Source organism: Aspergillus glaucus (genome assembly GCF_001890805.1).
Source record: "Aspergillus glaucus CBS 516.65 unplaced genomic scaffold ASPGLscaffold_15, whole genome shotgun sequence".
In the NCBI taxonomy this organism is placed as follows: Eukaryota; Fungi; Ascomycota; class Eurotiomycetes; order Eurotiales; family Aspergillaceae; genus Aspergillus; species Aspergillus glaucus.
Window position 1 is genome coordinate 141,941 of NW_019170467.1, and position 27,035 is coordinate 168,975.

At 50.7% G+C, this 27,035-nt stretch overlaps 11 protein-coding genes across 11 annotated transcripts; 6 read left to right on the forward strand and 5 right to left on the reverse strand.

The window, feature by feature from the left end:
- Positions 1-14: 14 nt before the first annotated feature.
- Positions 15-1,617, forward strand: ASPGLDRAFT_130581 (NAD(P)/FAD-dependent oxidoreductase; the record flags this gene model as incomplete). The annotated part of the gene is made up of 4 exons (XM_022540974.1): positions 15-264; positions 365-654; positions 709-1,282; positions 1,346-1,617. The coding sequence occupies 4 exons, from the start codon at positions 15-17 to the stop codon at positions 1,615-1,617; spliced, it is 1,386 nt and encodes a 461-aa protein (XP_022399036.1).
- Positions 1,618-1,857: 240 nt separating this feature from the next.
- On the forward strand, positions 1,858-4,170 carry arg2 (acetyl-CoA:L-glutamate N-acetyltransferase; the record flags this gene model as incomplete). The annotated part of the gene is made up of 3 exons (XM_022544776.1): positions 1,858-1,911; positions 1,983-2,147; positions 2,209-4,170. The coding sequence occupies 3 exons, from the start codon at positions 1,858-1,860 to the stop codon at positions 4,168-4,170; spliced, it is 2,181 nt and encodes a 726-aa protein (XP_022399037.1).
- A 142-nt stretch (positions 4,171-4,312) lies between these two features.
- Positions 4,313-5,883, forward strand: ASPGLDRAFT_174796 (sterol homeostasis protein ARV1). The gene is made up of 3 exons (XM_022542833.1): positions 4,313-4,535; positions 4,591-4,644; positions 4,703-5,883. Exons 1-3 carry the CDS (start codon positions 4,347-4,349, stop codon positions 5,807-5,809), a joined length of 1,350 nt encoding a protein of 449 aa, XP_022399038.1. The 5' UTR covers positions 4,313-4,346; the 3' UTR covers positions 5,810-5,883.
- ASPGLDRAFT_49120 (uncharacterized protein) lies at positions 5,845-6,844 on the reverse strand. The gene is made up of 4 exons (XM_022547035.1): positions 6,394-6,844; positions 6,236-6,319; positions 6,106-6,158; positions 5,845-6,054 (listed from the first exon to the last, which is right to left on the reverse strand). Exons 1-4 carry the CDS (start codon positions 6,402-6,404, stop codon positions 5,975-5,977), a joined length of 228 nt encoding a protein of 75 aa, XP_022399039.1. The 5' UTR covers positions 6,405-6,844; the 3' UTR covers positions 5,845-5,974.
- Positions 6,845-7,166: 322 nt separating this feature from the next.
- On the reverse strand, positions 7,167-8,451 carry ASPGLDRAFT_129954 (BAR domain-containing protein; the record flags this gene model as incomplete). Its single annotated transcript, XM_022540930.1, has 5 exons — positions 7,167-7,199; positions 7,261-7,392; positions 7,455-8,016; positions 8,126-8,281; positions 8,417-8,451. The coding sequence occupies 5 exons, from the start codon at positions 8,449-8,451 to the stop codon at positions 7,167-7,169; spliced, it is 918 nt and encodes a 305-aa protein (XP_022399040.1).
- A 204-nt stretch (positions 8,452-8,655) lies between these two features.
- ASPGLDRAFT_528040 (uncharacterized protein) lies at positions 8,656-10,562 on the reverse strand. The gene is made up of 3 exons (XM_022547840.1): positions 9,417-10,562; positions 8,962-9,351; positions 8,656-8,906 (listed from the first exon to the last, which is right to left on the reverse strand). Exons 1-3 carry the CDS (start codon positions 10,174-10,176, stop codon positions 8,860-8,862), a joined length of 1,197 nt encoding a protein of 398 aa, XP_022399041.1. The 5' UTR covers positions 10,177-10,562; the 3' UTR covers positions 8,656-8,859.
- A 789-nt stretch (positions 10,563-11,351) lies between these two features.
- On the reverse strand, positions 11,352-14,506 carry ASPGLDRAFT_130299 (putative C6 finger domain protein; the record flags this gene model as incomplete). The annotated part of the gene is made up of 4 exons (XM_022540956.1): positions 11,352-12,525; positions 12,592-13,646; positions 13,710-14,299; positions 14,356-14,506. The coding sequence occupies 4 exons, from the start codon at positions 14,504-14,506 to the stop codon at positions 11,352-11,354; spliced, it is 2,970 nt and encodes a 989-aa protein (XP_022399042.1).
- A 360-nt stretch (positions 14,507-14,866) lies between these two features.
- Positions 14,867-16,629, forward strand: ASPGLDRAFT_49123 (25S rRNA (adenine645-N1)-methyltransferase). Its single transcript, XM_022547036.1, has one exon. The coding sequence runs from the start codon at positions 15,010-15,012 to the stop codon at positions 16,531-16,533; it is 1,524 nt and encodes a 507-aa protein (XP_022399043.1). The 5' UTR covers positions 14,867-15,009; the 3' UTR covers positions 16,534-16,629.
- Positions 16,630-16,676: 47 nt separating this feature from the next.
- pup2 (proteasome core particle subunit alpha 5) lies at positions 16,677-17,880 on the reverse strand. Its single transcript, XM_022547037.1, has 5 exons — positions 17,750-17,880; positions 17,664-17,676; positions 17,525-17,603; positions 17,078-17,421; positions 16,677-17,008 (listed from the first exon to the last, which is right to left on the reverse strand). Exons 1-5 carry the CDS (start codon positions 17,772-17,774, stop codon positions 16,729-16,731), a joined length of 741 nt encoding a protein of 246 aa, XP_022399044.1. The 5' UTR covers positions 17,775-17,880; the 3' UTR covers positions 16,677-16,728.
- Positions 17,881-18,194: 314 nt separating this feature from the next.
- Positions 18,195-21,070, forward strand: ASPGLDRAFT_130109 (gamma-tubulin-complex subunit SPC97; the record flags this gene model as incomplete). The annotated part of the gene is made up of 4 exons (XM_022540940.1): positions 18,195-18,570; positions 18,659-20,646; positions 20,713-20,927; positions 20,989-21,070. 4 exons carry the CDS (start codon positions 18,195-18,197, stop codon positions 21,068-21,070), a joined length of 2,661 nt encoding a protein of 886 aa, XP_022399045.1.
- Positions 21,071-24,679: 3,609 nt separating this feature from the next.
- Positions 24,680-26,162, forward strand: ASPGLDRAFT_67819 (class I SAM-dependent methyltransferase; the record flags this gene model as incomplete). The annotated part of the gene is made up of 8 exons (XM_022549193.1): positions 24,680-24,708; positions 24,753-24,873; positions 24,929-25,090; positions 25,151-25,216; positions 25,403-25,524; positions 25,600-25,838; positions 25,902-26,079; positions 26,135-26,162. The coding sequence occupies 8 exons, from the start codon at positions 24,680-24,682 to the stop codon at positions 26,160-26,162; spliced, it is 945 nt and encodes a 314-aa protein (XP_022399046.1).
- Between the last annotated feature and the right edge of the window lie 873 nt (positions 26,163-27,035).

Genomic DNA, 27,035 nt, shown 5'->3' on the forward strand with positions numbered 1-27,035 from the left:
TTGACTACCAAGCTATGGCCAAACCCTTCCCCGTCGGCGGAGGTATGACCTCTTTCTGGCGCTCCCAGCCAGATGTTCTAGACAATAATCGGTCGACCGAGACGCTGCCCGAGTCCAGCGACATTGTCATTATCGGTGCTGGATATACGGGGGCAGCAACGGCTTACCATTGTATTGAGCAGAGTCAGAGCACGGGGAAAGAGAAGCCATCTATCGTGATCCTAGAAGCTAGACAGGCTTGCTCGGGAGCGACGGGGAGAAATGGTGAGGTTACTCCTCTCATTTCATCCGCTTTCCCTAAATCTCTTGATTTGTGTGGAATGGAAGGAGAAAGTGATTTATTAATCACGCTTCTACACAATAGGAGGTCACCTCAAACCCGACGTCTACAATGGCACCAGCACCCTAGCAAACGACCACGGCATTGAAGCAGCAGCTGAAGTAGCTGCGTTTGAAATGCAGAATCTCCAGGCTGTCCAGTCTTTTGTCGAGAAGGAGAAGGTCGAGTGCGATTTGAGAGTGGCTCATGCCATTGATGTTCAGCTGGATGATGCTCACTGTGCCAAACTCAATGCTGGATTAGAATCGCTCGTGGCAAATGGATTGGAAGCGAGTAAGCTTGTTGAGATTAATACCGGAGAGAAGGCAGAAGCTGTATGTTTACTTTCATCTGAGGCGGTTGTAAAAAGACATACTTACAACAGGCAGTTCTCTGGCGTCAAAGGCGCACGGGGCTGCTTCAGCTACGGTGCCGGACGACTCTGGCCATACAAACTTATAATGCACCTTCTCAAAAGGGCAATAGCCAGCAGGGCAAATCTGCAGACATACACACCCGTCCTGCAAGTATCCGATACCCCAGACAAGGACGGACGTTGGGCAGTAACGACCAACCGGGGCTCAATCCGCGCAAAGAAAGTCGTGTACGCCTGCAACGCTTACACGTCAGCCCTAGCCCCGGAGTTCCAAAACCATATTATTCCGGTGCGAGGCATCTGCAGTCGTATCGTCGTTCCTAACCCGCCCAGAAAACCGTTGGACAGCTCGTACACATTACGGTTTAACAACTGGGATTATGACTATCTGATCCCGCGGCCAGATGGAAGTATCGTCGTTGGAGGCGCGCGGTCAATGTATCTGAGTGAGCCGGGGAATTGGTACAACGTTACAGATGACAGCAGGTTGGTTGAATCGGCGGCGCAGTACTTTGACGGTTACATGCAACGGCACTTTCATGGATGGGAGAACACGGGGGCGTACACAGATCGAGTCTGGACAGGCAGTATGTCTCTTCTTTGCATCCCTCTTGTTCTTGTCGGATATATAGTTCTAACCGAGGGTATAGTCATGGGATATACAACGGATTTCCTCCCACACATCGGACCTGTACCCGGGAAGCCTGAACAGACAGTGATTGCCGGGTTCAACGGTCATGGGATGCCCCAGATATTTTTGTCAGCATTGGGGGTTGCACGGATGATAGTCGAGGGTACAGAGTATGGCAATACCGGCCTTCCGCGGTTATTCGAGGCAACGCTGGAGAGGTTGCAGAGCAAGGAGAATCGCATTCTACATGGAATTCCGTCGATTTCGGACAGAGGGACTAGCCGACTGTAGCTGTATCGCTCAGTAGATGAATGAAATATCTTCATGTTTATACTCCATAGTAGAGCGGGATCGGCGCCGAACGGCCGAAAGCGGCAATGCGTCATTATCCCACATCGACTCAGATCAATTTGACTCCCCACGCTTTTTCTTTTCTCCAACTTCTCAATTGACTCTTTTCCTCTTCTTCTTTCTCTCTCCTATGCATCTCCTCTTGGCATTGGTTTCTCCCTCGAGCGACCATAATGAAACATGAGCGCCTTCACGTTGAAGTGGCCGCGCTCTGCTCAGTCTTCGTTGCTTCAGGTAAATACATTCCCTCATCCGTCGCAATGCTTGTGTACGGCATTGAATTCCTATATACTGACTACCTCCAGCAACATAATCATAATTTGCTTAAACGCGACCCCCTCCCTCGACCATGGTGCCGGTCCTTTTCCTCCAGCGCCGACCGGCCAGTCCACCAGAGCGCCGAATTTTCCAGTTTTAGTAAGAATAACGATCGATTGGGCCGACGGGCCAAGGAGAAGCTGCTTGATCGGGTATAACTAACTCCTAGGTATTCTATACACCATAGGAATATGTGCTGATAGTTGTCGCTAGGAATTCTTCCTCAGTCTGTTGAGCTCGGCCCCGACCAAGCGAGAAGCCAAATCATATCTGGCGCGAATCAAGCAGCAGCCGAAGACAGATTACAACCCTCCTACAACACTTAAAGCCGAACCGGGGATTTCGAAGGCGACAGAGAATGCAGCAGCTTTGATCCCTCAGCCGTCATCTTCTGGCAGCTCGTTTTATGGTGCCTCGCGATCCGTCTACGCTAGTCCCGTCTTCCGTCAGCATGCGACTCCTGCAGTTCAACCACAGGATGTAGTGGAGGAGAAGCTTCACTTGGCTCTTGTGAAGATCACAACACCTCAGCTTCTCGAGGCCTCCATTATCGATGGTGTCGCCAAAACCCTAGCCCAGCTGAGCCGTCTGGGATTGCCCTGTTGTGTTGTAGTGGACCCGGGGACAAAGGATGATCCTAATGTGCTGCGGAAAATCGCCATAGACCAAGCAGATCGCATTTCCAGCGCGATTGATGCGCAGCCTGATTCTAAGTCCGTCCGGTTGGATTCGGGGTTCTCCATTACATCAACTGCTACGGAACCCATGGTGTTCTCACGAAAGCTGCTGCTGAATCCGTTGCGTGATGCACATACTGTGATTGTACCTCCAATTGGGTATACCATGGATACGCCCCGGGCGGTTTTCATCCCTGCGAACGACGCCGTGCTTGCTCTGACCAAGGAGTTTGCAGGGCTGTCATACCCCCCCCATAATCCTGATGAGGATCCATTGGTCACTGCCGATAGAATCAAGGGCTTTCAGAAAGAAGTATCCTTAGACCGTGTTATACTGTTGGATCCGCTAGGGGGCATCCCGGCATATAGTGGACCGCAGACATCGCATGTTTTCATCAACATGGAGCAGGAGGTTGAGGATATCGAAGACGAACTGCTGCGGGTGGGACAGTCATTGCTGACACCTGAAGGCGCAAAAATTGATGAGGGGGCAACTTCCATTGGCAATAGTAACCCTCTCACGGAGTTTGTCAATTCGGAAGTCTCCTCGACGCCGTCTGGTCAAGCGTACCAAACAAACCAAGCAAGATCTGGAATAGAAGCGATTGATGGACATATCGAAAACCTCCGACTGTCTCAGAAGGCACTTGCCATGTTGCCCGCCACATCATCCGGCATCATCTCGTCGCCAATGGACATAGCCAATTCGGCTCAGACGCCGCAAACTGCTGTTTCGGCCGTGTCTGCCGTGGGAACGCGGCGACAACGGAACCCGCTCATTCACAATCTGCTCACTGACAAACCATTGCTTTCGTCTTCCCTGCCCATGAGTCGGCGCAGTGCCCTTGATGGCAACAACACATTCAACCCGCCTGTCTCTCACACGACCTTTGTCAAACGCGGCATGCCGCTGACGGTCCTGCCTGATACACGAGTCCATGTGTGGGCTCCCAACAAAGAAGGTCGCGTGAAGCTGACTGATTCATGTATTGACCTGCCTCGTTTGGTCTACTTAATCGAAGACTCCTTTAACCACAAACTCGACGTCCAGGACTACCTGAAACGAGTAAACGACCGTTTAGCAGGTGTAATAATCGCAGGCGAGTACGAAGGCGGTGCCATCCTCACCTGGGAAACACCTCCCGGCATCCCAGACGACGACAGCGAAGCCAGCCGCGCGCGAATGGTCCCATACCTGGACAAGTTCGCCGTCCGGAAGCGTAGCCAAGGCGCAGGTGGTGTGGCGGATATGGTATTCAATGCGATGGTGCGCACATGCTTCCCCAATGGACTCTGCTGGCGCAGTCGCAAGGACAACCCGGTTAATAAATGGTACTTTGAGCGGTCTCGTGGGACGTGGAAGTTGGCGGATACTAATTGGACGATGTTTTGGACGACTCCGGGTCTACCTGACGATGCGCAGAAGCTTCAGGATTACGAGGCTGTTTGTCGCACTATCGAGCCGAGTTGGGCAGATAATACTGGTGTGATTGATTAGGTTCTTGTATATATTTGGACATCGAGCATAGATTTAAAGACTGGGCTATCTTGAATATATTGACATGTTTCACCGCCTTCGGACGAGCTTCAACTCCGACAATCTGTAGATGCACCTTCTCCCAATTCACTTCTTTCTCCGTACCATGGACCGGATAATTATGCGCCAATGACACGATGCCTATCTGCATTGAATGCTCCTATCCGGTTTCCCACCTGTACAGCACTTACAGCCGTGCCGATGACCGATCGCTGGGCAAAGGCGTGCGCCTGACGCAATGTCCGCGCTGCCAGCACTTTGCGGACAAATACGTCGAGTATGACTTTGTCGTGCTGTTTATTGATCTGGTTTTGATCAAGCCGCAGGTGTGTAGACCATCCCTTCGTAGAAAGAGGAAAGAGTGGTAAGCTGACTTGACAGGTGTACCGGCATCTCCTTTTCAACCGGCTTGGAAGAGATGATAACCAATTCGATGTGAGTCGCGGTCTTTTACCTTATACCAAGTCAAAGCTAACATATAACGTCTCTTTAGCGTTCCATTATCCGCCTTGGTATCCTCCTTCTCCTCTTCGACGTCTACCTGACCTGGGCCCGCATCGAAAAATCGCAATCCGTGACGTCCAGCTTCCTCATCCACACCCCGATCATCGTCCAATACTTCTTTTTCCTCACTCTAAACGCTCTCGCGACGCTTGCGCACCATCTTACCGTTCGTTTGCTGGCGTTCGTGTTGGTCCCCAGACGTCGTCCCGCCGATAGTGACACTGGTAAAAGCAGCGGAGGGAGCGCGAATGATGGCACCTTGACGAACCAACCCTCTACATCTCACCCTTCTCCCTCAACCTGCTCGTCTTCCGGTGTTCAGCCTAAGGCTCCGCAAGCGCAATCACATACAGCTGCCGCGAATCCGCCAGCGACAAGTCCACCGAAACCTTCGCAACATGATCCAGCCTCGCTGTCATCGCCATCTCTCGTTCGCACCAACAGCGCCTCCGGAAACCTTACTCCTCCCCTTCCACCACCCCTCCCTGTCGCACCTCCCTTGAGACGAGCGTCCACAGCCCCTATCACAAACGTCCAACCCCTCCCGCCTCCGGCACCCGCAAGCCCAACGGCCATCAGCACCGCACTGCTAGTCAGCAGCTGCGCAAAGCTCTTCCCCATTCTCCTCGTCATCTGGGGCCCAGACGGCAGCGGCGGCAACAATGCCTCCTCCGAGACCTACACCCAAAACCCAACAGACATCATCATCGCTCGACAGCAGGGTATCCCGACAGCAATCGCGACACTAATCCCTGCGCCTACGTCCGGGTTGTCGCCTGCTATTTCATCATTTACTTCGTCATTACCCGGCTCGTGGCCAATGCCTCCGTTGCCCGAGAGCTGGATTGCCAAACTAGCCTCGATGGTGCCTGTTTCTGCTCCCGCGAACCAGTATTTGGCTTTGTTCTTGGAGTCGATGGGTTCGCTTTTGTCGTTGGGGGCGGCGGATACGCATTTAGTGCTGTTGAGTAATATCGAGGCGTTGTATATCTTACTGGGATGTGGATATTTGCGCGCTGTGGCGTTGGCGGTTGCAGGGTTAATGGCTCGATGGGCGGTCCAACGAGTAGTGTTAGGGGTTGTAGGAGTTGGTTAATCTGTCTACAATAGAATTGCATGTATAGCTGTAATAGAAGCATGAAGAATCTCTGATATTCCGCTATAACAATGAAAAACGTAGCTATACAAGACCCATTATCCCATTCATCATCCTAACCAGCCAGCCAGCTCAAACCCGATTCTACAAGCGCAGAAGAAGTGTTTACTGCGGTACGCGATCAGGTCGAATATCCGATCTCTTGGGTGCGATAAGAGGATGCCATTGCGCCATGAAGATAATCGCTATTCAAGTCAGCCATCCATATCCACATCTCGAACTGAGAAGATACCTACCCCACATAAGGAAACACGAAACAAACGAGAGAATAAGCGTACTCCGCCAGAGCCTAGAACCCAGTCACAGTCAGCCAACACGCACATATACCCCCATAGGAAGGCAGGAGGGAGAGGAAGGAAGACGAACGTCTGGTTATCACCCTTGGGACTGAACACCCACGCGACAATAGAGGCGAGCACGACGATGACAAGGCCGATGATTAGACTTGCGCTGTTTGGAGAGTCACTGGTTAGTATATTCCATCGTCTCATGAGGTGACATTGATGGATTGAAGTGTGACGTACCCAGCTGCCATTTTGCTTGTATGCTTTCCTTCTTCCCGCAGTGTAGCGTAGAGAGCTTCGCAATCGATAACGGCCTTCCCTCAAAGGTGACGGAAGGATCGATTAAGATGAAGCAATCAGATTCAGGACCAGCTCAAAACCTAACACGATTAATCGTCTTTGCTTGTAATCCGTGTGAGCGCCGTATATTTATCTCCCGTAGCGCGTATTGATAGATCCGGCGATGGTCTCGATGCTTTGTTCGTTTGCTCGATTGCGACTCTCGATTCCGGGGCCGGACGTAGCTAGCTAGCTTCCCGCTATGAGGTGCGAATCGGTCGTGTTGCTGCCGCCGTTATTGATCGTATTTCGGACCGCGTAAATTGGTGAGTATGGTTCGTGGTCGCAGGATAAGCACAAATCTAGTCTTCGAGGATATGACTTGACAGGAGCCGTCTGATAGTGGTCGGTCTGGAATGGGCGGATTGCGGAGCGGCCAGCTGTGACATTTATGCCTGAGGCAGTAAGAAATCAGCGGCTGCGCTTCGCGGATTGCCGCGGTAGACGCGCCATGTTTACTACGAGGCTACTGCGAATGTTCAGATCATTGAAGCGTTTTTAATTGATCATCAAGCATCATCCGATGGGGAATTTATTTCAAACTCAAGCATAAGAGTATATGGAAAGCTCATCCCGAGCACAAAAGCAGTACAGTGATGGGGTAGTTAAGAAACACAAGCTGAGACATCGAGAACAAACAAAGACCACGACAAGATAGAAAATCATGATATCATTTACGCTCCCTCACGGCTCTTACGATAGCTAGCCTAAAAGCCATAGTCAGAGAATGGACATAAACCGGACTGGGAAGAATGTAGATATACGTACCTCTTGCTCAACCTGTAGACCGTCGACGACAGGAGCCAATTCGCTAAGAATCTCGTACGACCGCTTGTGGAACTCGAGTTGTGCGGCAATCAAGTCTGCCAGGTTTCTCAAGGGCTCGGGGGTATCGAGGACCTGGTTGGGACACGGTTAGAGCGGGTTCTCTCACATTGACAACAAAGGAAGGGTAAACTTACATTCTTCATGACGCTCACAGCCTCCTCAGTCTGTCCGACAAATTCATCCTCCGCTTGCTCAATCTCGGCACGGGCCTCCTCGCTCAAGTTGTCAAGGTCACCCCGGGCAGCAGCCTTCTTGCTAGCCTTCACCGAGTCCAACATAAGACGAGCATTCTCCACATTCCTGCGCGCCTTAGCAGCAAACATCAAGTTCGTGTTTAGCGTCGTGTTCCATCCAGCCAGGAACCGCGACTGGATCTGGGCGTCCTGCGCCAGACGGGCCTCGCCCACCTTCTCCGAAGCGAGGGCATACTTCTCCAAGGCACCTCCCAAGGGGTCCTCGCCGTTAGCACTCTGGGCCAGGGTCTGCGATCCGGACAGGGAGGCGCGGGCAATGGCGTGGTTGAAGGTCTTGGGCTGGGGCTTTGCGGCCGGCGGGGCAGTCAGGGCAGCCTGGGCCTCTGCGGGGGAGGCGGCTTGGGAGAGGAGTTGGACCTTTTCTTGGATAGTACGGCCAAGGTCGTTGAAGGACTCGCGGATGTTGGGGGGATAATCGTAGGCTTCGTTGGAGTACTGGGAGCTGGAGGGTGGGGAAGAACAACTCGTCAGTACGGAGTATATTCATGTGAAAGTTGGATCGGAGAGGGGGTGAGCTCTGAAGCCACGGGATGACAAGGGAAGACACTCACGTCACTTGCAGAAGCTTCTGGTGAACCAGCTTCAACGCATCAATGCGCTTCTCGAGCTCGATGTACTCGTCGGGAAGCTGAGTCTTGTCCTCAACCTGGCCAAATTGCTCCTTGAGCATCTGCTGCGTGCGCGCAGCAAAGGGCGTGAAGTTCGCACTAGCCGCAATAAAAAGCAAGAACAGATCATGTCAGCAGGCAGGGATTCCTTAAACGACCACAATGGTAAAATGCGACATGACGGCTCCACCAAAACAAGCAATGCACTGGATCCGGGGAAGAGGGGTGTATTACCTGAGGTTCTTTCCGAACGCTTGTACTCGGTCCATGATGGTGGGCGATATGGTTAATCTAGTGGAGGAATATTCGATATAGTAGTAGAATCTTAGAAATTATTCTCTGGAGAGGGGATGAATTGCGATGGAAAATATCACGGAGGGGAGGTGAGATTCTGGATGTCAAGGCCACGCGGGCCGTCACCGCCTCCGCCGCACCGCCCAGTTTCATATACAGCTAGAGCATTAAGGTACAAATACAACGTATGGAATTATAGTCATTAAGCTCATATGTATCGTAAACATGCGGCGTGGTATGCGTCAAGTATATGCCCTCCAATCATTACATTCTGCCCATATTCCAGTATGGCATTTAAGGAAAAGTAAAAACATAGAAATTAAGAAATGGAAATGAAGGGAAAGGGTAATTAACAAGGGAAAGCGTAGGGGAGCTGATCAGAATTAAGTCAGAGTGGCCATCATTGCCCGGATAAGTCGAGAATTGGGAGCTGTAGAGATGTTAGCACCGTGCCGTCACTTTGATTATACCGCAGATCATCTTACACTTGCGCTCCTTTTTCACTTCATGGACTTCTTCGTCCTCTGTAAGGTCACCACTGCGACGTTCCAGTGGCCCGACAAGTTTAAGATCATCGTCACTGTCTCGGGGACGCACCATAATGGCCAGAGGACCAGTCTCATCTCGATTGGCCTCGCGGCGTCCAGGCGATGACCGACGGCGACGACGACTCTGAGCCGATATTGATCGCGATCTGGTTCGGGAAACGCTCAAGGTCCTCTCGCTGTGCCCACGACGGTGGCGGTGATGGCGCGAATGTGACCGAGATGGTGATCGCTCAACAATCAACGTATCGTGGCTTGCTCGAGGTGGACTATCTGCTATACTAAGCCGTTCCATGCGAACGGGTGACGGAGAAGTGCGTACAATTCGGGCTGTGAGGAATAAGAAGTTAGCCTGTTATGTCTTTCCAAAAACCCAAGACAAGTGCTTAACTTACCCTCGCTTACCCGCCTGATCTCCCGGCTGATAGTGACAAGCTCGTCAATCTGCTCCTTGGAGAGAGCCACCTGAATCATGACCGCTTTTTCCTCTTCTTCAAAAGGATAGCCCCTGTCGAGGATGGCCCGAGGATGGACCAGCTTCTTGGGCATGCGAGTTTTGCCTTTTCGGGGGTAGGGTCTCTCAATGCGTTCTTCGACAATCCTCTCACGGAAACGGCTACTGGAGCGACGAGGGCGAGTTGGATACCGGTCCCGCTCACGGAATCCTCTGAACTCTTCGTCTCCATAGTAGTCCGGCTCTGCGATGCGAATATCCTCGTAATAGAGGTCATCTCCATGGGGCCGCGGAGGAGAGTATCTCGATCTCGGAGGCGGTGAAAGTCGGGGGGAAGGGCCCCGGTAGTACATTTCTTCCAATTTGCGTGAAGGGATGCGATCAAAGGTATCTAGGGAAGACTGTCGTCGCAAAAGGCGGGGTCGAGGAGGAGGGCTCACTCCCCGGCGGCGTTCAGGGCGCTCAGACGAGACAAACGAGTCCGCATCATCGTAGTACCTGTCTGGCCGGCGGGCAGGAGGACCATATCGGTCAGCCGCATGCAGGCGTGACTCAAAGCGCTCATCATAATCGAAGGCCGGGCGTGGTCGTTCGCGTACCGGAGGACCACGAGAATGCAGGCGTTCTCTGGAGTGACGGGGTCCGTCGCGCGGGCTCTCCAGAATGCTCGAAGATAAGCGGTAGTCGTCGTATGGAGCCATGTGGAATCTGAACAAACAATAACAGAGGTATCACTAGATAATGCTGACGGCAAACCGTGGATGCTAGCCGCTGACTCGGCGGGCCGCTCACTTGATACTCAAGCGGGGAGGGAGGGACCGTGGACGAAGGAACAGGAACAGGAGAAGGCCAACACAATATCCAGCGAGGATACTGGGGGGTATATATACACACCAAGTGCACAAGCAGGCAGAAGAGAAAGAGATGCAGTCAGAAAATTGAAACGATTCGCGACAACAACGACCGCCGCTCATTCTTCCCTTTTGAGATTAGCGAGTTCCCCCGGCCCATGACGCTATGCGGAGGACCAAGCGTTACCGTATGTTACAGCGATATGCGGAGCTCAGCCACGCTGTCCCACACAAATTGCGCCTCAGCCGGTTATATCAGCGTATATACACGTCGTGCGGCTGATTGAGCCTCATCCGCCGAGTCAACAGCCACGAAGATACAAAGAAACAGCCTGTGCACAATGCAGTTTGCTACTGCTCTTTGTTCTGCGTAATAAGCAATTATTTCGGAATCATTTTCCACAACCACCCAAAGAGTGTTCCCCTCCCTGTATGCATTTCAATCCAGGCAAACCGGTGCCCAACCCACGGTCTCCGCCATTCTCCAGGGCGGCCAGGGGCCAGGGCCCTTTGATTGCTGGTCGAGACAAATCTAGTTGCTGCATCCGTCCCAACAGCAAGCTCCTGCCTTTTCGAGAACAATCCCGGAGCTGTCTGGGTATAGCTGTATAGGTACTATTGCTTCAAACTTTCAGGTTGTAATCCGGAATCGGATCCGACGAAGCCGTGGCAGACAGCCACAACCAGAGGCTTCTGCAGCGTTGTGTACAAATCAGAGCACAGTGGATGGATTCGACCAACGAAAACACTTGGGCTCTCTGCAAGAGAACGAGAAGGGTATGTGCCTGTGTTTTCCGGATGAGGTGTACCTGCATGACATGCATGAAGTATATTAAGAAAAGGCGGACCGCAGAGCAGAAATAGACTGGTCACCCCAATCCAAGATCATAACGAATATTCACGATGAAAGTGAATGCACAATAGCGGGCCATTCCCATCTAATAAGCTCACGCGCGTTACGCGCTGGCACTGCATTCTGCATTATTCATTGATGTAGTATTATAGACCTGAATGTTCAGAGCTGCCTATACCTCGACATCGTCTTCCAAGCTCAATATGCCCATAGCCCAATGAAGGCGGTTTGATTTGCTCACGGTGATAAACCGTCTTTCTGTGTTGTGGTACGGGCTTTGCTGAGGCGATGGGTCCGTTGTGGGTTGCCGTCGCGCCTCACTTGTAGGTTGATATGGAGGACCTCTCCCCTGTTTCCCTGCAACGACCCAGGCTCTCTCACATCCACTTGCAATGGCATTGGATGACTTCCAGCCTGTGAGGCGGGATACATTACGCAGATTGACAAGTGTCCATTCGCGTTGGCCGGGATCCGTATACTGTACCGCGGAAAAGAAAACCGGGACTGTCATTTCCGTCATGTAACATCCTTGAGTCGGGCTCAAAATGTCCGCTCCGATAGTAAGTAATTGTGGATCATAAACATTTGCTGCGATTTTTCCAATGGTCTGTGCATATGCGGCCGTAGCTGGAGCTGCAACACCGGCAGCTACCATCATGGCAGGTGGCATTGACGGGTGTAGCCGAAGAAGCAGAATGCGTCCGGTATAGTAGAAGCCCCATAAGACCGCAATTGGCTGTGTGCGGTATTGCAGGGCTCGTCCGAAGGGAGTGAAAATTGGCGGAGTTGTATCAGGTAAAGGCATGAAATCATGACCAAGAGCATACGCAAATGCATCAAATGCTGCCAGTATACGCTCCCACTCATCATCTGCATCGCCGTATGTTATACCTTCGCCATTATCATCGTCATCCTGGCTTGGTGAGCTCTTTGGATGCGAAGCATTATCCTGAAAAGCCAAGGGTAACTGCACAGGCCCGCGCGGGGGAACCATGCCATACATTGGAGGACTCCCTTCCTTTGGAGGTGAAGAGTTATTGCCGGACGATGGGGAAGGATAAGGTCCTCGAATATCCTGAGCAGGACCAGGTGGCCCACGAGGTGGTGGACCACGCATGCTAGAGTTACCGCCAGTAAACCGGGCCATGAATTTGAAAAAGTCAGGGTTTGGCTTCCAGTCTATCCCAGATACCTTTGCCGTCTTGAGTTTTCGTTTTCGGTCGCGATAACCAAAATCCGTTAAACGACCGAGTAAGAGCCACAGGTGATCTGCTGATCCATATATGGCATCTAGGCGTCCCATGCATGCACGCGGTGGGCATTGTGCCCATCGATAATACGGCATACTAGTTAGAATAGTTAGCATATTTGACAGGGAAACCGAATTGGAAAGCTGGGTGTATAGGACTAACAATAGTTGGTTGCCACTGATGATACTCTGAATGGTATCCTGCTTACAGTACCACCAATAGAGATCACATTGAATTCGAAAGTTTTCGATATCCCTCTTAGTGAAATGCTTCTGGTAGGGTTGACTAGAACCATTTTCGACCTGTCCATATTCATCATAATTGATGGCTCGGCCGAAGATTGTCCCAATAAAATCTTGATCAATGGATGCCTCTTTCTCAGCGAATGGGTCATCTCCAGAAACAGCATGAGGGCTGTTCGCAAGCCACCAATCTGCTTGAATCATATGGCCTCGCATTCGACGCCGATGGGCTCGAAGGTCACGCGCGAGGCCGGCGTAATCAATCTCACGGACTAACTGGGCCGAGCCTGCGACATGGCTATTCCACTTTGTGTGATCAGCGGCCACAACCTCATAGTATCCAAGAAGTAGCGTGGCAGCCAAGGTTCCATATTGTTGGCGTCGCGTGGGAAGGCCTACCGCACTGCCCACTCTCTTTAATGCATAATGGTAATGTTTCAGCGAGACTGTCTGTGGTGCTTGTTGCAAGAAGGATATGTGCAAGCTGCTGATAGCCAGCATGGCTTGGAGTAATGCCTGATGCTCCAAGGCCTGGAAAGGTAATGTGTACGTCCATAGGCCTTGCTGGGCCGCAGGAACAGAGGCCCCTAGAGGGATTGGAAAATCCACCGGGTGTCGTTCAAAGACGGAAAGGAATGGGCCAATGGAATGGATAAAATGAACAAATATTTTTGCCGCCTTGGGGTCGTTCAGCGGAGATGAGTCTAACATCGGACGATAGGAAGATAAAATGTTCGGCTCGTTCAGATGAGTTGTAAGAGACCCAAGTTGAAGCTCACTACGATTTGCTGTTGTCATACTGGCATCTCGCCGTGCCTCATCCATAGAACCCGCATGAACAGTAGAGTAACGCTCAGTGTCGGAGTATGATGTTCTAATGTCAGGCCATGGTAAACTATGTGTGCGCAGATAATGGGACGAATGTTGCTCCTGAGTACGTCCGCTATTTGGATACCAAGACTGAGGCCCAAGCGGCTAATTGCAAGTTTAGCATAAAAAGCGAGGAAACTTGTGTGGATGAATAGAACGCCATCATACCTGTGATACTGGAGCAGTGAGAGGCAGATGGTCTGCAGTATATACCGGCCCGCGGAGAAGTACTGTTGGTACAGATTGAGTACTGCCAACTTGGTTACTTGGTCGACGCGCAGGGTCCTGAGTCGGGAGTCCCAAGCTTGAAGCGCTTTCAGGCGAGCTATATGAATCACTACTCCAAGATGCCGGCTGGTGATATAGTGGAATGGGATAGAAGGCAGGATGAGTCACATTCAGTGCCTCGTGCTGCGACGCATGCGATACCTGAGCTGGCAGATACGGCAACGGAGTCGTGCTGGTTCCATCATTTTGAACAGTCAAATTGTCTGTCATTCCAATCACAGAGGACTGGCTGGCTGAGGCATTGATCAGTCCTGACGGTGTCCGATCTTGATGAGAGGCACGGCGTTCATATCCGCTGGGAGACGATGCCCTCATAGACGAGACCTGCGCATTATCAAAGGCCCCAGCGATCCCCATAGGGTCTTTGAAGACAACGCGCTGAGCATAACCTTTGCATTCCCGTTTTGATTTAACACAGTTGTGGCAAATAGGCTTCTCCTCGCCACATTTGATGCGCCGTTGTCGACATGCTAGTTCGAAAGTCAGTGACGGATGTTCCCTTGGTCAGTTCAGGTTATCGAAATACTCAAGCATCCCGTTTTCGTGCGCCGCTTGACCACTCTATGGGGTGGCGCATTTTTCGCCGTAGATTGGCCCTCTGTAGTGTCTGACTGCTCTCCGGATGGAGCAGCATCCGTCTTATCGGGAGGGTCATTCTCCGTAACTGGCTTTTTCATGACAGTATACTATAGACATCTGACTGCCCACAAAACAATCCCATAGCCACTATGAAACTTGGTTGGAATCGCGCATGTCAAAAGTCTGGAGACAGCCAAGCAAAACGACGATCGTAGAAAAAGCAGTCTGTCTACCCGAATGACCAGCCTGAGGCTCTCGCGTAGGATTATTTCCTTAGCAATAGAGACATCCAGATCACTGGCAGCACTAGTTGAAAAAAAGCAATCCCCGTCTCTATCTATTAGCAACGGTGGAAGCCGAATCACCCAGAAATTAAACCCGGGAACTAGAACCAAAGCCGCATGATGTCACGTGACTTTGATATGGAAGCGGAGCTGCGAAGTGCCGCATATGGGGTTACCGCTTAATTCACCGCCCAAATTTTTTCTGCGCCGTTGATAGACGGTTTCTTTTCTTGGAGGTGCTTTGATTTTGGAGGGAAAGCAAACAAATGAAGGATTAATTCTCGCAAGGAGAACGCAATTCTGCGCCGCACTTCACCATGTTCGCCGTCCCAGGGTGGTCCGTCTCGAACGATGCTCTGAAGACTCAATCTGAGCAGCCTAAGCCCAAGTCCGATGACAAGTCCGACAACAAGCGCAAGCGAGGAAATGACCATGTCACAAAGAAGAATGTTGATGCGATGTACCGGCAGCACATTGAAGGTCGCAAGAGAGCTCCTGTAAAAAAGAAGACCGAGAAAAAGAACAAGAATCAGGAACAGAAATCGCAAAACGGAGATGCTTCGAATGCGCAGGAGCAGCAAGGAAAGGACAAAAAGGAACCTAATGGGGACAAGGAAAAGAAGCCACAGCAACAATCCGGCGCGGATGAAGCAAAGGGACCAGATGGAAACGAGGGCAAGCCCAACAAGAAGCAAAAGAAGAACAGCAAGAACAAGCCCGAGCAACCTCAAGAAAATGCCGACAAGCAAGCAACTTCGAATGAGACTCCCGCAGCAACTGAATCCCTGCCCGTGGCACCGCCGGTGACGGAAGCGAAGCTTACACCTCTCCAGCAAGCCATGCGGCAAAAATTGATTTCTTCGCGCTTCCGCCATTTGAACGAGACCCTTTACACGACCCCATCTGCTCAAGCCCTGGAACTCTTCTCCTCGAACCCCGAACTCTTCAACGAATACCACGCCGGATTCTCTCGTCAAGTGCAGGAATCCTGGCCGTCCAACCCGGTCGACGGGTACATCAAAGCAATCCGGTCCAGAGGAGGCATGTCTGACAAGAAAGCCAAATTCGACAAGAAACGGGCTCAACAAGGGCCCCCTCTTCCTCGCCGTCCAAATGGAACTAGCACAATTGCTGACATGGGCTGTGGTGATGCCCAGCTCGCCCGCTCGCTTACCCCGTCGGCGGACAAGCTCAAGCTCAAGCTCCTCAGTTACGATTTGCACAACGCCAACGAATACATTACAAAAGCAGACGTCAGCAACCTACCTGTCAAGGATGGTTCGGTCGATATCGCTATCTTCTGTCTGAGTTTGATGGGAACCAACTGGGTATCCTTCGTTGAAGAGGCATGGAGAGTGCTGCGCGGTGACGGCAAGGGTGAATGCTGGGTGAGTGAGGTCAAGAGCCGTTTCGGAAAGGTAGTCCGCAAGAAGGGCTCGATCGGCACCAAGAAGTCACTCAGCAAGTCCGAGAAGAAGAAGCTTAAGAAGAAGCAAGCCGACGCGGAGGAGGCTGGCTCGGATTTGGATGATGCGGAGGTCTACGCTGAAGATGCCCGTCCAACCGAAAATGACGAGACGGATATTTCTTCGTTTATCGAAGTGTTCCGGACGCGAGGATTCGTTCTCAAGCCCGAATCGGTGGACAAGTCGAACAAGATGTTCGTAAAGATGGAGTTTGTGAAACAGGGCGCTGCGCCTAGCAAGGGCAAACATGCATCTGTCGCTGGTGCCGGCGCCGGTGCCGGAAAGAAGAAGTTCATTGAGAAGCCGCAAGAGCTGGACTTGTCTCCTGAAGAAGAGGCTAGCACTCTTAAACCCTGTGTCTATAAACTTCGGTAGCATTTGAAGCCATTTTTACATAGACAGGCCCTGTAATAGTTGAACATGGGCCAAGAAAAGCAATTTATGTGAAGATTCATAGCATTAGAACCAACATTATCCTTTTCTATTTCATCCATTGTAAAGGTGACAAATTGTACCATGCTTGACGTAGATCATTTCCACTCCCCAGACAGTCGTGCAGTCATTCATAGTTTATTGATTGCTGTCCAATTGCGCCACAGCCTTGCCCATATCTTCATCATCGTAAATACGGAATCCCTTGTCCTTTGTGACACTGGCGAGCTGAACGTTCTTTGAATCCAGCTTCTCCTCCATAACCTGCTTCAAGGTCTTCAAAACCAGAGTCTCGGCCTCGGGCAGTGTCAAAGAACGGTGGTATTCGTTCTGCAACTCCGCCTGCGCACCCTCGCTTCCGGAACCGATGGCCTTCGCATCGTATCTGTAGAATGTACCCGACGGCTCGGCGTGGTATCTAGAAAAATCACATGTTAGCAAGGACTTCATGTCCCATGGCAAGCGATGTGAAGCCGGTTATACGTACAGCTGCGGCCCATCCTCATCGTAACCGGCGATTAACAAAGCAACACCAAAAGGTCTACTCATCACAGATTCCTCATCATCACCAGTCTCTCCGAACCGGAGGGCAAGATCGCAAATGGCCTGGGTGCAGCTCTCTACCCGCAGAGGCTCGGCGTAGTGGAAGGCGTGGTTCTGGCTTTCGACACGGGCGTGCTCGACCAAGTTCCGGGCATCTGCCTGCAAACCGGACATAGCGCAACCGATATGCTGGTCGATCATGACAATCTTTTCGACGGACGAGGCCTCGAGCAGAGTGGATGTGACACGCTTCTCAACACCCAAGATAACACCCTCCGATGTTGCGACCTGATGACATTGTCAGAATCTACCCTTCACTCTGTACCAACAAAACCGATCATCCATGGCCTTCTGGTATCAAGGATCCCTTTGGATGAATATTGGGACATACACCGATCGCTGTCGAACCAAGTTTGATAGCTTCGAGAGAGTATTCGACCTGGAATAAACGGCCTTCCGGAGAGAAGGTGCTGTGGTGAAATCATTGTCAGAATTTGAACGAGGTTAACAAGGTCTAGTATGGTTCGTACTTGATTCCACGGTCTATTGGAGAGTAAGCATGTTAGATTGGATTGACCACATTTGTTGGCGGGGAGAAGATGTCACATTAACCTACCATATTCTGATCGCGCAATGAACATGTTGGCGTGTCTGAAGAGAGATAAAAGTGACCGGTAGTTAATTCAAGAAGAAACGAGGAATAGAGATGATAAGATGGCAGGTAGAGAAGTTTAGGGAGCGAAGGTGGGAGCTTGTTCGGGGAAGCTCGACGTGAAGCTCTCCAGGTCGGTCTGCGCCTACGCAAGTTGATGCCTTACTGCCTTGTGCCCAGTTTCTGCCTGAGGCTAGAAAGGCATCAACAAGAGCTAACTAGTTACTTTCCATTATTGCCCTGACTGTTGATGGACGATACTGTCGCCCGACGTGTCGCGGTTGGGTTTGATTCCCGCTACACACTCAATTTCTCAATTTCTCCTTTCATTTATCGATCAATTCCCTGCATGTTATTATTCCATGCTGCATAATCCACCACCCTACTATCCCTTCCGTCTCGCGGGATCATGTCCGTCAATGACCGTCGCGCCGCCGGCTACATGAGCGCACCGCGACCCCGCGTCCCCTCGAATCGCAACAGTGACCCTGAGAAAGCTGCAGCTTTACGGAGCGGATTACCTCCTTTACAAACGGATAATAATATGGAACATATGCGCGGCAGTGCAGTTAGCCATAAAACCAGGATGCCGCGAGACCAGGTTTCTACCAGCGAAAAGCGCGCTGAGCGATCTGCCGTCAGCACACGAGAGAAAGCCCAAAGCCGAACGAGAAACTCGGTACATGACACTGCCAGTGCGGGGAATCGGGGCAACCTGGAAAGAAGTCGGTCGAAGAGGGCCAGTAGTCCCAATGTGCGGAAGAAAGAGAAAGAGCCTGCGGAGGGTCAGTCACAAAATAATCCCCGAGCTCTTTTATTCTACGGCCATTGAATCTGTTCGCAATGCTGACTTGGATTGCTTTGATTACACAGTACCATGGAACCCGCAAGCGTCGTTAATTCCTCATTCTACTGCGCCGTTAGCATCTCGTGTATCCGTTCCCCCTCTGGCCTCAGCATTACCACAATCGCTGCAACCCAAATCCCTTCGCGAGCTCTCCGCAGATGATCAGGAACGCGCGATCCTCGAGGACCTTTTGTTTGTCTTTATGGGCTTTGAAGGGCAATACATCCACTACCACACTCCTTACGACCCGTCCGTCGAAATGGACCGTCTGACCGGTCCCGCGTTTCAATTGGCATCAGGGTTAGATCTGACGCTAAGAGACCTCACCCTGTCTATGCTGAAAATGGCGACTCATTACAATGCATTGGAGGCGTTCGTGGAGGTACAAAGTCGCGCGGAATATGGGGCGGTTAGCCATGCTATGTGCGCGGTCATCCGGAAGCTACTGAAAGATTACTTGATCCTCATCGCTCAGCTCGAGAACCAGCTGTTGAACAATCCCAATTTCACCCTACACGTCCTTCATATACATACGATGCCTACGGCCCAATGTCTAGCTCAGCTATACTCGCTTGGCCAAGAACTTCTTCGACGGAACGGACTTCTGGACCAAGACCTCGACGAATCGATCGACGATTTTGATGATGTGGATAACATTCTCGAACAACTTAAAGAAGGCGGAGACCTTGTTCCTGGTGCCATGTCTAGCAAAAAGATTTGCAAAGGAGGCAATGTCCTCCGGTTGTTGACTGAGCGGTTGGCAACACTTTCAGGAGACCCGACTGCCAAGACGCTCTTGGAGACTCTGCTTCGCGAGGCTAGTCGGCCATATATGACCATGCTCAATGAATGGCTACACCACGGAGGTATTAAGGATCCCCACGCAGAGTTCCTGGTCAAAGAGCAAAAGTGGATCAAGCGGGAGAAGCTTGAAGAAGACTACACAGACGAATACTGGGAGAAACGATACACAATACGCGAAAATGAGGTTCCACCACAACTCGAAAGCGTCAAGGAGAAGGTCCTTTTAGCCGGAAAATACCTTAACGTTGTCCGCGAATGTGGCGGCGTCGATATCAGCAAAGCAGTCAAGGATGTCCCCAAGACCCTCGATGATCCCCGATTCTTGGAGAACGTCAATGGGGCGTATACCTACGCGAATGCGTCGTTGCTGAATCTCTTGTTGACAAAGAACTCGCTTACAACCCGCTTCCGTTCCCTCAAGCATTACTTCTTCCTCGATCGTTCCGATTTCTTCTCGTACTTCCTGGAACTGGGCGCGTCGGAATTGCGCAAACCAGCGAAGATTGTTAATGAAAGCAAGCTACAATCGCTTCTCGATTTGGTCCTGCGACAACCGGGTAGTATCGCAGCCCAAGATCCTTTCAAGGAGGACGTCAAGGTGCGGATGAATAAGATTGGTCTCACGAAGTGGCTTATGCAAGTCGTGAGTGTCTCTGGGATTGATCAGGATAATCCCGAGGCCGCGGTTGAGAAATACCAAGCGCCTCCGACGCAAGGTACGGAGGACGACAAAGATATCGTTGGATACGATGCTCTCGAATTAGACTACTCAGTACCTTTCCCTCTATCTCTTGTCATCAGTCGCAAGACCGTCCTTCGATATCAGCTTATATTCCGCCATCTCCTGTCTCTTCGTCACTTGGAGGACCTGCTGGTGACCTCTTGGCTAGACCAAAGCAAGGTCGTGAGCTGGCGGCACAAATCCTCAGATCGACGGTTAGAATTATGGAAGCGACGAGCATGGAACCTGCGTTCGAAGATGTTGGTATTCGTCCAGCAACTGCTCTACTTCTGCACTTCCGAGGTCATTGAGCAGAATTGGCAGAATCTGATGGACAGGGTGAACGGTACGGATGCAGACGGCTCAGAGGTGACTGTCAACGGCACGAAACAGGTGAACCGAACGGTTGATGAGTTAATGCAAGACCATGTCGATTTCTTGGATACATGTCTCAAGGAGTGCATGCTGACGCAGGCGAAGTTGTTGAAGGTTAGTAGTACTGAACTCTTGTATTAATGCGCTTTTGGTGGGCAAGGTTCGCTGACTTGAGCAAAGATACACTCCAAACTCATGACCTGTTGCACCATGTTCGCATCTTGGACCGCTGCATCACTATCACGGGCGCTGAATTCAGCGGACCTAGATTTATCTTCCAAAAACCCTAACCCGGATGCGAAAGGCTATGACCCATCGCGGATTGGCAAGCTGGAGGATACGCTAAAGAGATACGAAGATCACTTCAACCGGCATCTGCGGATCCTGATGGACAGGTAAGTGTAGCATTACCCAGACATGAGCTTCCAGGCACGTTTCTGACCGTTATGATCGCAGTTTGAACTATTTCGCTGCGACTGAAAGTGTTGTCCTCTTGAAGCTTGCCCATGCCTTGAGTTCGATCGGTAAAGAAGATTGAACTGGCACATGACCCGGCAGCTTAACACTGTAACAGCTTGTCGCGTCGACATTCAACCGTCCAGGGTACGATCCGGAAGCATAGTTTAGACAGGTTTGTCGCTTTCGTTTGTGCGTGAGCACATCAGAACAACGAATCTCGGGACAAGCTTCGTGACTTTCTTCGACCATTGTCCACATGGCAAATAACTCCTCTGCCATGTTGTCCCTTCACGATATCATGACACGACTCTCTTATTCCACCCGTCTGAAGGGACCCCTTCGCGAACAACTCCGGAGTCGAACGGCGGACGACCTTTTTCTTTGGCTTATGGGACTCGATTCAAGCAGGAGTTTCTCTGTGCGGCGGCTTTCGTCGGGAGGCAGTTCGCTAGGAGTTAAACGCGAGGAAGGCAATGTCTTCTGATTTATTAAAATATCCTGGCGCGGATTATTGACGAATTCATGTTCCCTGTTCAGTTCCTGCTTCTTCATACGGTGTAAATAGGACTCACGGAATTACGCATACCCAGCAAGAAAAGAGAGACCAGCATGCTCTCTTTCTGCGGCGGAATGGCTCGCAAATGGATGACAGTTACGGACGAGTATCCTGGCCTACTCTGACTCTTCGTATGTACATAGTAGTGGATGGAAGATAAACGGAACTACTACGGAACCAGTAGCATCACAGTTGCCCCAATCAATACCAACTAAATCTACATCTGCTATGGCCGTTATGCGGTGGAGACAGTGAAATTAATTACTGAAGATTCCATTTCGTAAGGGTAGTTAGAAGCCCCTGCGATTATCGTTATCTTGCATCCATGACTCGAACAACGTTCTGCAAATAGATCTTGATAAGAGAAGTGATGAACTGGCGTCGAAGTCACCTGGAAGCACCAGCTAACCTGTTAGCAGCCGGTATTCGGTGCGGGTTTCTTTTTCCAAATATTCTCGTGCTGAGTTGTCTGCCATATGGGAACTTCCAATGGGCCAAGGAGGTACTCCGTACATACTCCATAGAGGCTATGGAGACTATGGAGAATTGGAGATACCGAGTCCTCACCGACTAAGCCCCCCAATGGGTCCATTGTTATTCTGCAGAAGGTGAGAAAAAAGGAAAGAGGACAGTAGTCAATGTCTAGTTTGTATGATAATCCCGTTACTCCGATGTTAGATGCTGCAGTTGAAATGTTTTCACGGAAAAAATGCCTGAATTTTGCGATTGCGCGGCAGAAGCAAATATTTAAGGCTTGTTTGCAATGGCCGATAAATTGAGTCCGGCCCACCTACCTGCTCCATATTTCATGGCCTCCGTATCTCGTTTAAACAGTTTCGCCCCCTGATACAAAGAAAAGCAAAGTCTGAAGAGAACATGCTGGCAAAGGGGCAAGAAATATCGTCATATCTTCAAATTCTCGGAAATATCGTGGGCCACACTAACGGGACTAACCGCCATCGTTAGCCTCCGAATACACTTCGCTTCCCGAGAATGTGAACCATGGCGCTGGAATCGTTGTTAACCCTGCCTCTAGAGATATTTTTTTTTTTTGACAGTGAGACCCGGCGGCTTGGATGCCGTCTTTTCCAACCCTGGGAGACCATGCTGACACGCATGCGTTCCCGGATGTGCATGCATTGCGTCGCAAGCGCTGCTGACCGCCCATTCACGTTCAGTCCATCTCGGTTTTCAGGCTAGGAACTTCCCGAGGGCCCAAACGTGCCAGTAACCGGTAGTGATAGGGTAATGTAGCCCCTAAACACCTGCATGGCCATGCATGTCGAGTCGTGTAATGACTATGCCGGTTATGTTTCGTCTGTTCTTCTGGATCCAAAGCATCGAACCAGAACTTTAGAATGACGAATAAGGAAAATGCACATGCAGCATGCGTGATTGCCGTAATCCTTCGGGTCTCCAAACAGAAAACGGCAAATTCCACGGAAATAGTACCAACATAAATGACTATACTGGGCAGAAACAATGGTCTCCCTAACGGCTCCATGAAGGCGCCTGTTATCCCATTATTGCTTGAGCCCTGCGTGCACCGTTGGCCGCTCGAACCCATTGAGCACACGCCAAGGCAGGCTTGGCCCTTGGACAAAACAGCGGCATATCCACGACTGCTCGCCGTCGTAATATGGATCGTAATCCATTCAATACGAGTCTCAGTTTCAAGCTGGCAGAGCATAAGCGATAACGGAAGGAGCGGTGAGGCCGGGAAACGGGACCGTCCGTAACGAGGCTGCTGGGAAGCGAGATCATACTGCCTGCTCCCTTGTCTCCTGCTGATCCTCAGGCCGCCCCCAAAGCCAACTTCCCCACTACACTTGAACACCAATGTCGTCATTTCGCTGTTCGGTAGTTTTGCCAATAGTATTCCTCATAGATAAGATGTGAACGCTGAGGTCATTTCCCAATGGTTAAAGGGAAAGAACGTAGTGGACGTTTGCAATAAATCTGCAAAGGACCCATACAATGACTAATGTTGGAATATCCCCTCAGTCTGCTTCGAACACACAGCCACTTCCATTTCGGGCACGCAGCTCATATTCGGGTGCTGTTTTTGTCTTCCGTTAGTCCAGAATCATAGCTCTTTGTTTCCATCCCTGGTGTCTTATTTTCGGCCCCTCTTGTGATTGGCTGGATTTGTCACTGGATCTCAGTAGGAACATTTGACCGAGGCCTGGCTGTCCATTATTTGCTGAATACCCCTGTAACGCCTGTGGCCGTGCACACCCTTAGGGCTTGTGGCCATTAAGGTACCGCCGTCGGATAAGACCAGGGTGCCATGTAATTAGACATGCTGCGAGTCCAGTATCAATTCATTGGCACATCTGAAATTTCACATATCCAAACCGCCTTAAACCCTCAGGTCAGGATGGTGTGCTGATGAAATATCAATCTAGCTTTGCCATTATTTCTCTTTCCAAGCCGTGTAGCTCGGCCATACCAGCACCGTAAGGAACAATCACTCCTCGGCCATCCTTGCGTTTTAGAATCGTCGGCACCGGTGACCCTCCGGAACCCATCAACGGCCCCTCCTTTCCTTGTGATCTGGCTTGGGCATATGGACCCAAAGTCCGGACCTTATGCCGAGTTTAACAGGTAGATAATTGTTCTTTTTTTTTTTTTTTTTTTTTTTTTTGCCTCTTGGAAAATGAACGGTCATATTTCTTTGTTACCGCACGGCGCTGCCCAAGGAGTAATTACCATTTGTCGTATTCCATCTTTCAGGAGGGGTGTCTTAGGCAAACGTCGCAAATGATTCGCTCTGTCCCTTAAAGCAAGCAGAACCTTTGCAGTCCACGCCTCCGGGCTGAGCGGAGAGGGATTGTGCGGATTTTCCCATGTCCGTACATTTTGGTACGAATACAGTGCCTCGCGTAGTAATCTTCCATGCCCTTTCCAAGAAGCACACACCATACATATACTGTTTGACATCAATGCCGAAGTATCTTTCATGCCACGCCGATCGCTTCCACCATAATTTGACTGTATACCAGTCCACGAATTGTGACAATAAACGAACCGTATAACTCGTGACGATACTCTCTTGCCGCCCCTGAACCGGTTTGTGAAGAATATACGTGCCGAAACGATCCTAGGTAGACAAAAGTCCAAGGAATTAGGATGACGTACCAGGCCTCACCTCAGCATTCGTACAAAACTACTGGACTGGCTGACCTTTACTGCGGACATCAAGGAGCCCAGATTCGCAAACCGAATCTCTGGACCAGCAACTGTTGGAGACCATAACTGTCCAAGATCGCCAGTACCAGAAATATTCGATCGATCACCGCATATCTTTTGTCCCTGTTGATGAGGTATGACAGCATCCGGTCGATTATAGCTCTCTGCTGACAATAATCTGCTTGACAGGAAGAAGCAGAGCGTCTCGAGATCCAACATCGCGTTTTCCAAAGGGTGTTTGACGACCGACTTATTTTTCCACCGGTCTCTCGGCCGCGAAGAGTGCTTGACTGCGGATACGGTGCGGGATCATGGGCTGTCGAAGCTGCTGAGCGATATCCATATTGCGAGGTGAAAAACTGAAAGGCCTTTTGCTTCATCACAAGCCCACTGACCATCAGTCGTCAAAAGGTAACTGGGGTCGATATATCGCCGCACATGAATCCAGACGACATGCCGGACAATTTGTGGTTACAGGTGGGTGCTCCACGTACTGGTTCTTGAGGCTGTTCTGATTCCAAGTGTTATCTTCCGGGCATTGAAAAATCGACTCCCTAGAAGAGATCTGTCGTTCTCCTTGCTTGCTTCACCAGAGCCCCCCATTTGTTCCAAGGTTATAAGCAGGGTCTGTGCAAGAAATGATACTGACCCTATCTTATGTAGGTCGACGATCTGAACCGCTCGTTCACTTTCGATTCGAATTGGTTTGATCTTGTCCACTCGAGGCTCCTCGCAACCGGGCTCAACCGTTCAAGGTGGCAGTCATATTTTCAAGACATCAGAAGGTACGACTTTTGACTAGGATAGCTACTGTCAGATCCCATAAATTACCGCATTCTAACATTACACGGGTCTCCTAGGGTTCTGAAACCGGGTGGCTGGGTACAAGTAGTCGAGATATATTTCAACGTTCAATCCGACAACGGCTCGATCACCGAAGAACATGGCCTAAGGCAGTGGAGCGCGAGGTTCATGAGATCACTGGAAGACACCAAGGACCTCCGTGTGGGAACGCGGCTAAAAGCGCTCATGATGGGAGCAGGGTTGGTAGACGTCGACGCGAGGATGATCCCACTGCCACTCAGTGCATGGTCGGGTGGTAAGTGCGCTATTTCATTTCACCTGCTTACTATCGCCGACACCTTTTCTGAGACTGCTCCAGATCCACGAATGCGAGAAATTGGCATGGCAAATCGAGAAAACGTCAAGCGCTTATTTTCAGCGTTGGCATATTACCCTTTGACACAACGGCAGCGTATGCCTCAGGAGGAATTCCAAGCACTGGTGACCGAGGCCGCGCATGAAGCCGACAACCCCAGAATCAAGGCATATTTCCCCGTGTAGGTGACGGTCCACCCAAAACGTGATCTGGAAAACAATTGTCTGACAGCCTAGATATGTCTGTATTGGACGAAAGCCATGAGTATAAGGATTGTGTGGACATGCGCATTGAATCTTAATCGGTAGATTCGCCCGCTAAGCAGGTTCTCGCACAAGGGAGGTTGCACATTGGCTTAGCTAGCGAAAGCCCGGTGCCGCTATCATGTTAGATATTTCTTCCTCTATTTCACGATTAAAGTAACGAGCAAAACGAACGGTCAGTTTAGACTTTTTTTTCTTGATACCCCCTTATTCTGCGCCTTTGAGCATTTTTGTCCATAGCAATAGTCATCCCGCCAAACAAACTGGCCCAGCAGTTCGCAACTGCGCGTCGTTGATATTTCCACCGAGATATAGACTAAAATCAGTGTGTCTTACCCATGATCTACGCCCGGACGCGGAAGCACCACAAGGCCTTAGAATGGACTAGCTTCGGGAATCGGACGGCGTGTGGATCAAGTGAACACCTGGCTGGCACGGAGCAACGGTGCAGAATATCGTAGCTCGAGGAATTTTGCAATCTCGGGATGAGTCAAATAAGTTTCTCGACTGCTAGAACGACAGGAAATTATCCAGAGTCAGTGATAACTTCCAAGTACGAACGCACGGAGTGGACAACGCACCTCTATTGCAGTAGAAGTGCACCATCAAGACGTCTCATCCTTCGAGATCAACCTAGCATCGCAGAACGAAGTACTGATGAAGGACCATAATGGCCCTGGAGATGCTGCTATGCCGTCTGTGATAGGGGAGCTTAGATGAGAAGATCTGGGAGAATGCAAGCCCGATCTCACGGGAATCGGGCTAATGATAATGACCAGAAAGTCATCTCTCGACAGATCACGATGTGAGAAGGGATGAAATCAATACCAGAGATGAGAATGATGGAAAGCAAAAGAGAATGAAGTTGAGGAAG

Excerpts from the sequence above, each read along its gene's own strand:
- ASPGLDRAFT_49120 (XM_022547035.1), bottom strand. Across the intron at positions 6,159-6,235 it reads CCCAAGGGTGATAACCAGAC|GCTCTGGCGGAGTACGCTTA; the intron begins GTTCGTCTTCCT and ends ACTGGGTTCTAG. Across the intron at positions 6,055-6,105 it reads TTCGTGTTTCCTTATGTGGG|CGATTATCTTCATGGCGCAA; the intron begins GTAGGTATCTTC and ends TGACTTGAATAG.
- pup2 (XM_022547037.1), bottom strand. The coding sequence starts at position 17,774 with ATGTTCATTGCGCGATCAGAATATG. Across the intron at positions 17,422-17,524 it reads TTGGTTCGACAGCGATCGGT|GTCGCAACATCGGAGGGTGT; the intron begins GTATGTCCCAAT and ends CAATGTCATCAG. Across the intron at positions 17,009-17,077 it reads GATGAGGATGGGCCGCAGCT|ATACCACGCCGAGCCGTCGG; the intron begins GTACGTATAACC and ends TGATTTTTCTAG.
- ASPGLDRAFT_528040 (XM_022547840.1), bottom strand. The coding sequence starts at position 10,176 with ATGGCTCCATACGACGACTACCGCTTATCTTCGAGCATTCTGGAGAGC. Across the intron at positions 9,352-9,416 it reads GATCAGGCGGGTAAGCGAGG|CCCGAATTGTACGCACTTCT; the intron begins GTAAGTTAAGCA and ends TATTCCTCACAG. Across the intron at positions 8,907-8,961 it reads AGTGAAAAAGGAGCGCAAGT|CTCCCAATTCTCGACTTATC; the intron begins GTAAGATGATCT and ends ACATCTCTACAG.
- ASPGLDRAFT_49123 (XM_022547036.1), top strand. The coding sequence starts at position 15,010 with ATGTTCGCCGTCCCAGGGTGGTCCGTCTCGAACGATGCTCTGAAGACT.
- ASPGLDRAFT_174796 (XM_022542833.1), top strand. The coding sequence starts at position 4,347 with ATGCCTATCTGCATTGAATGCTCCTATCCGGTTTCCCACCTGTACAGC. Across the intron at positions 4,536-4,590 it reads TGGTTTTGATCAAGCCGCAG|GTGTACCGGCATCTCCTTTT; the intron begins GTGTGTAGACCA and ends CTGACTTGACAG. Across the intron at positions 4,645-4,702 it reads GAGATGATAACCAATTCGAT|CGTTCCATTATCCGCCTTGG; the intron begins GTGAGTCGCGGT and ends ACGTCTCTTTAG.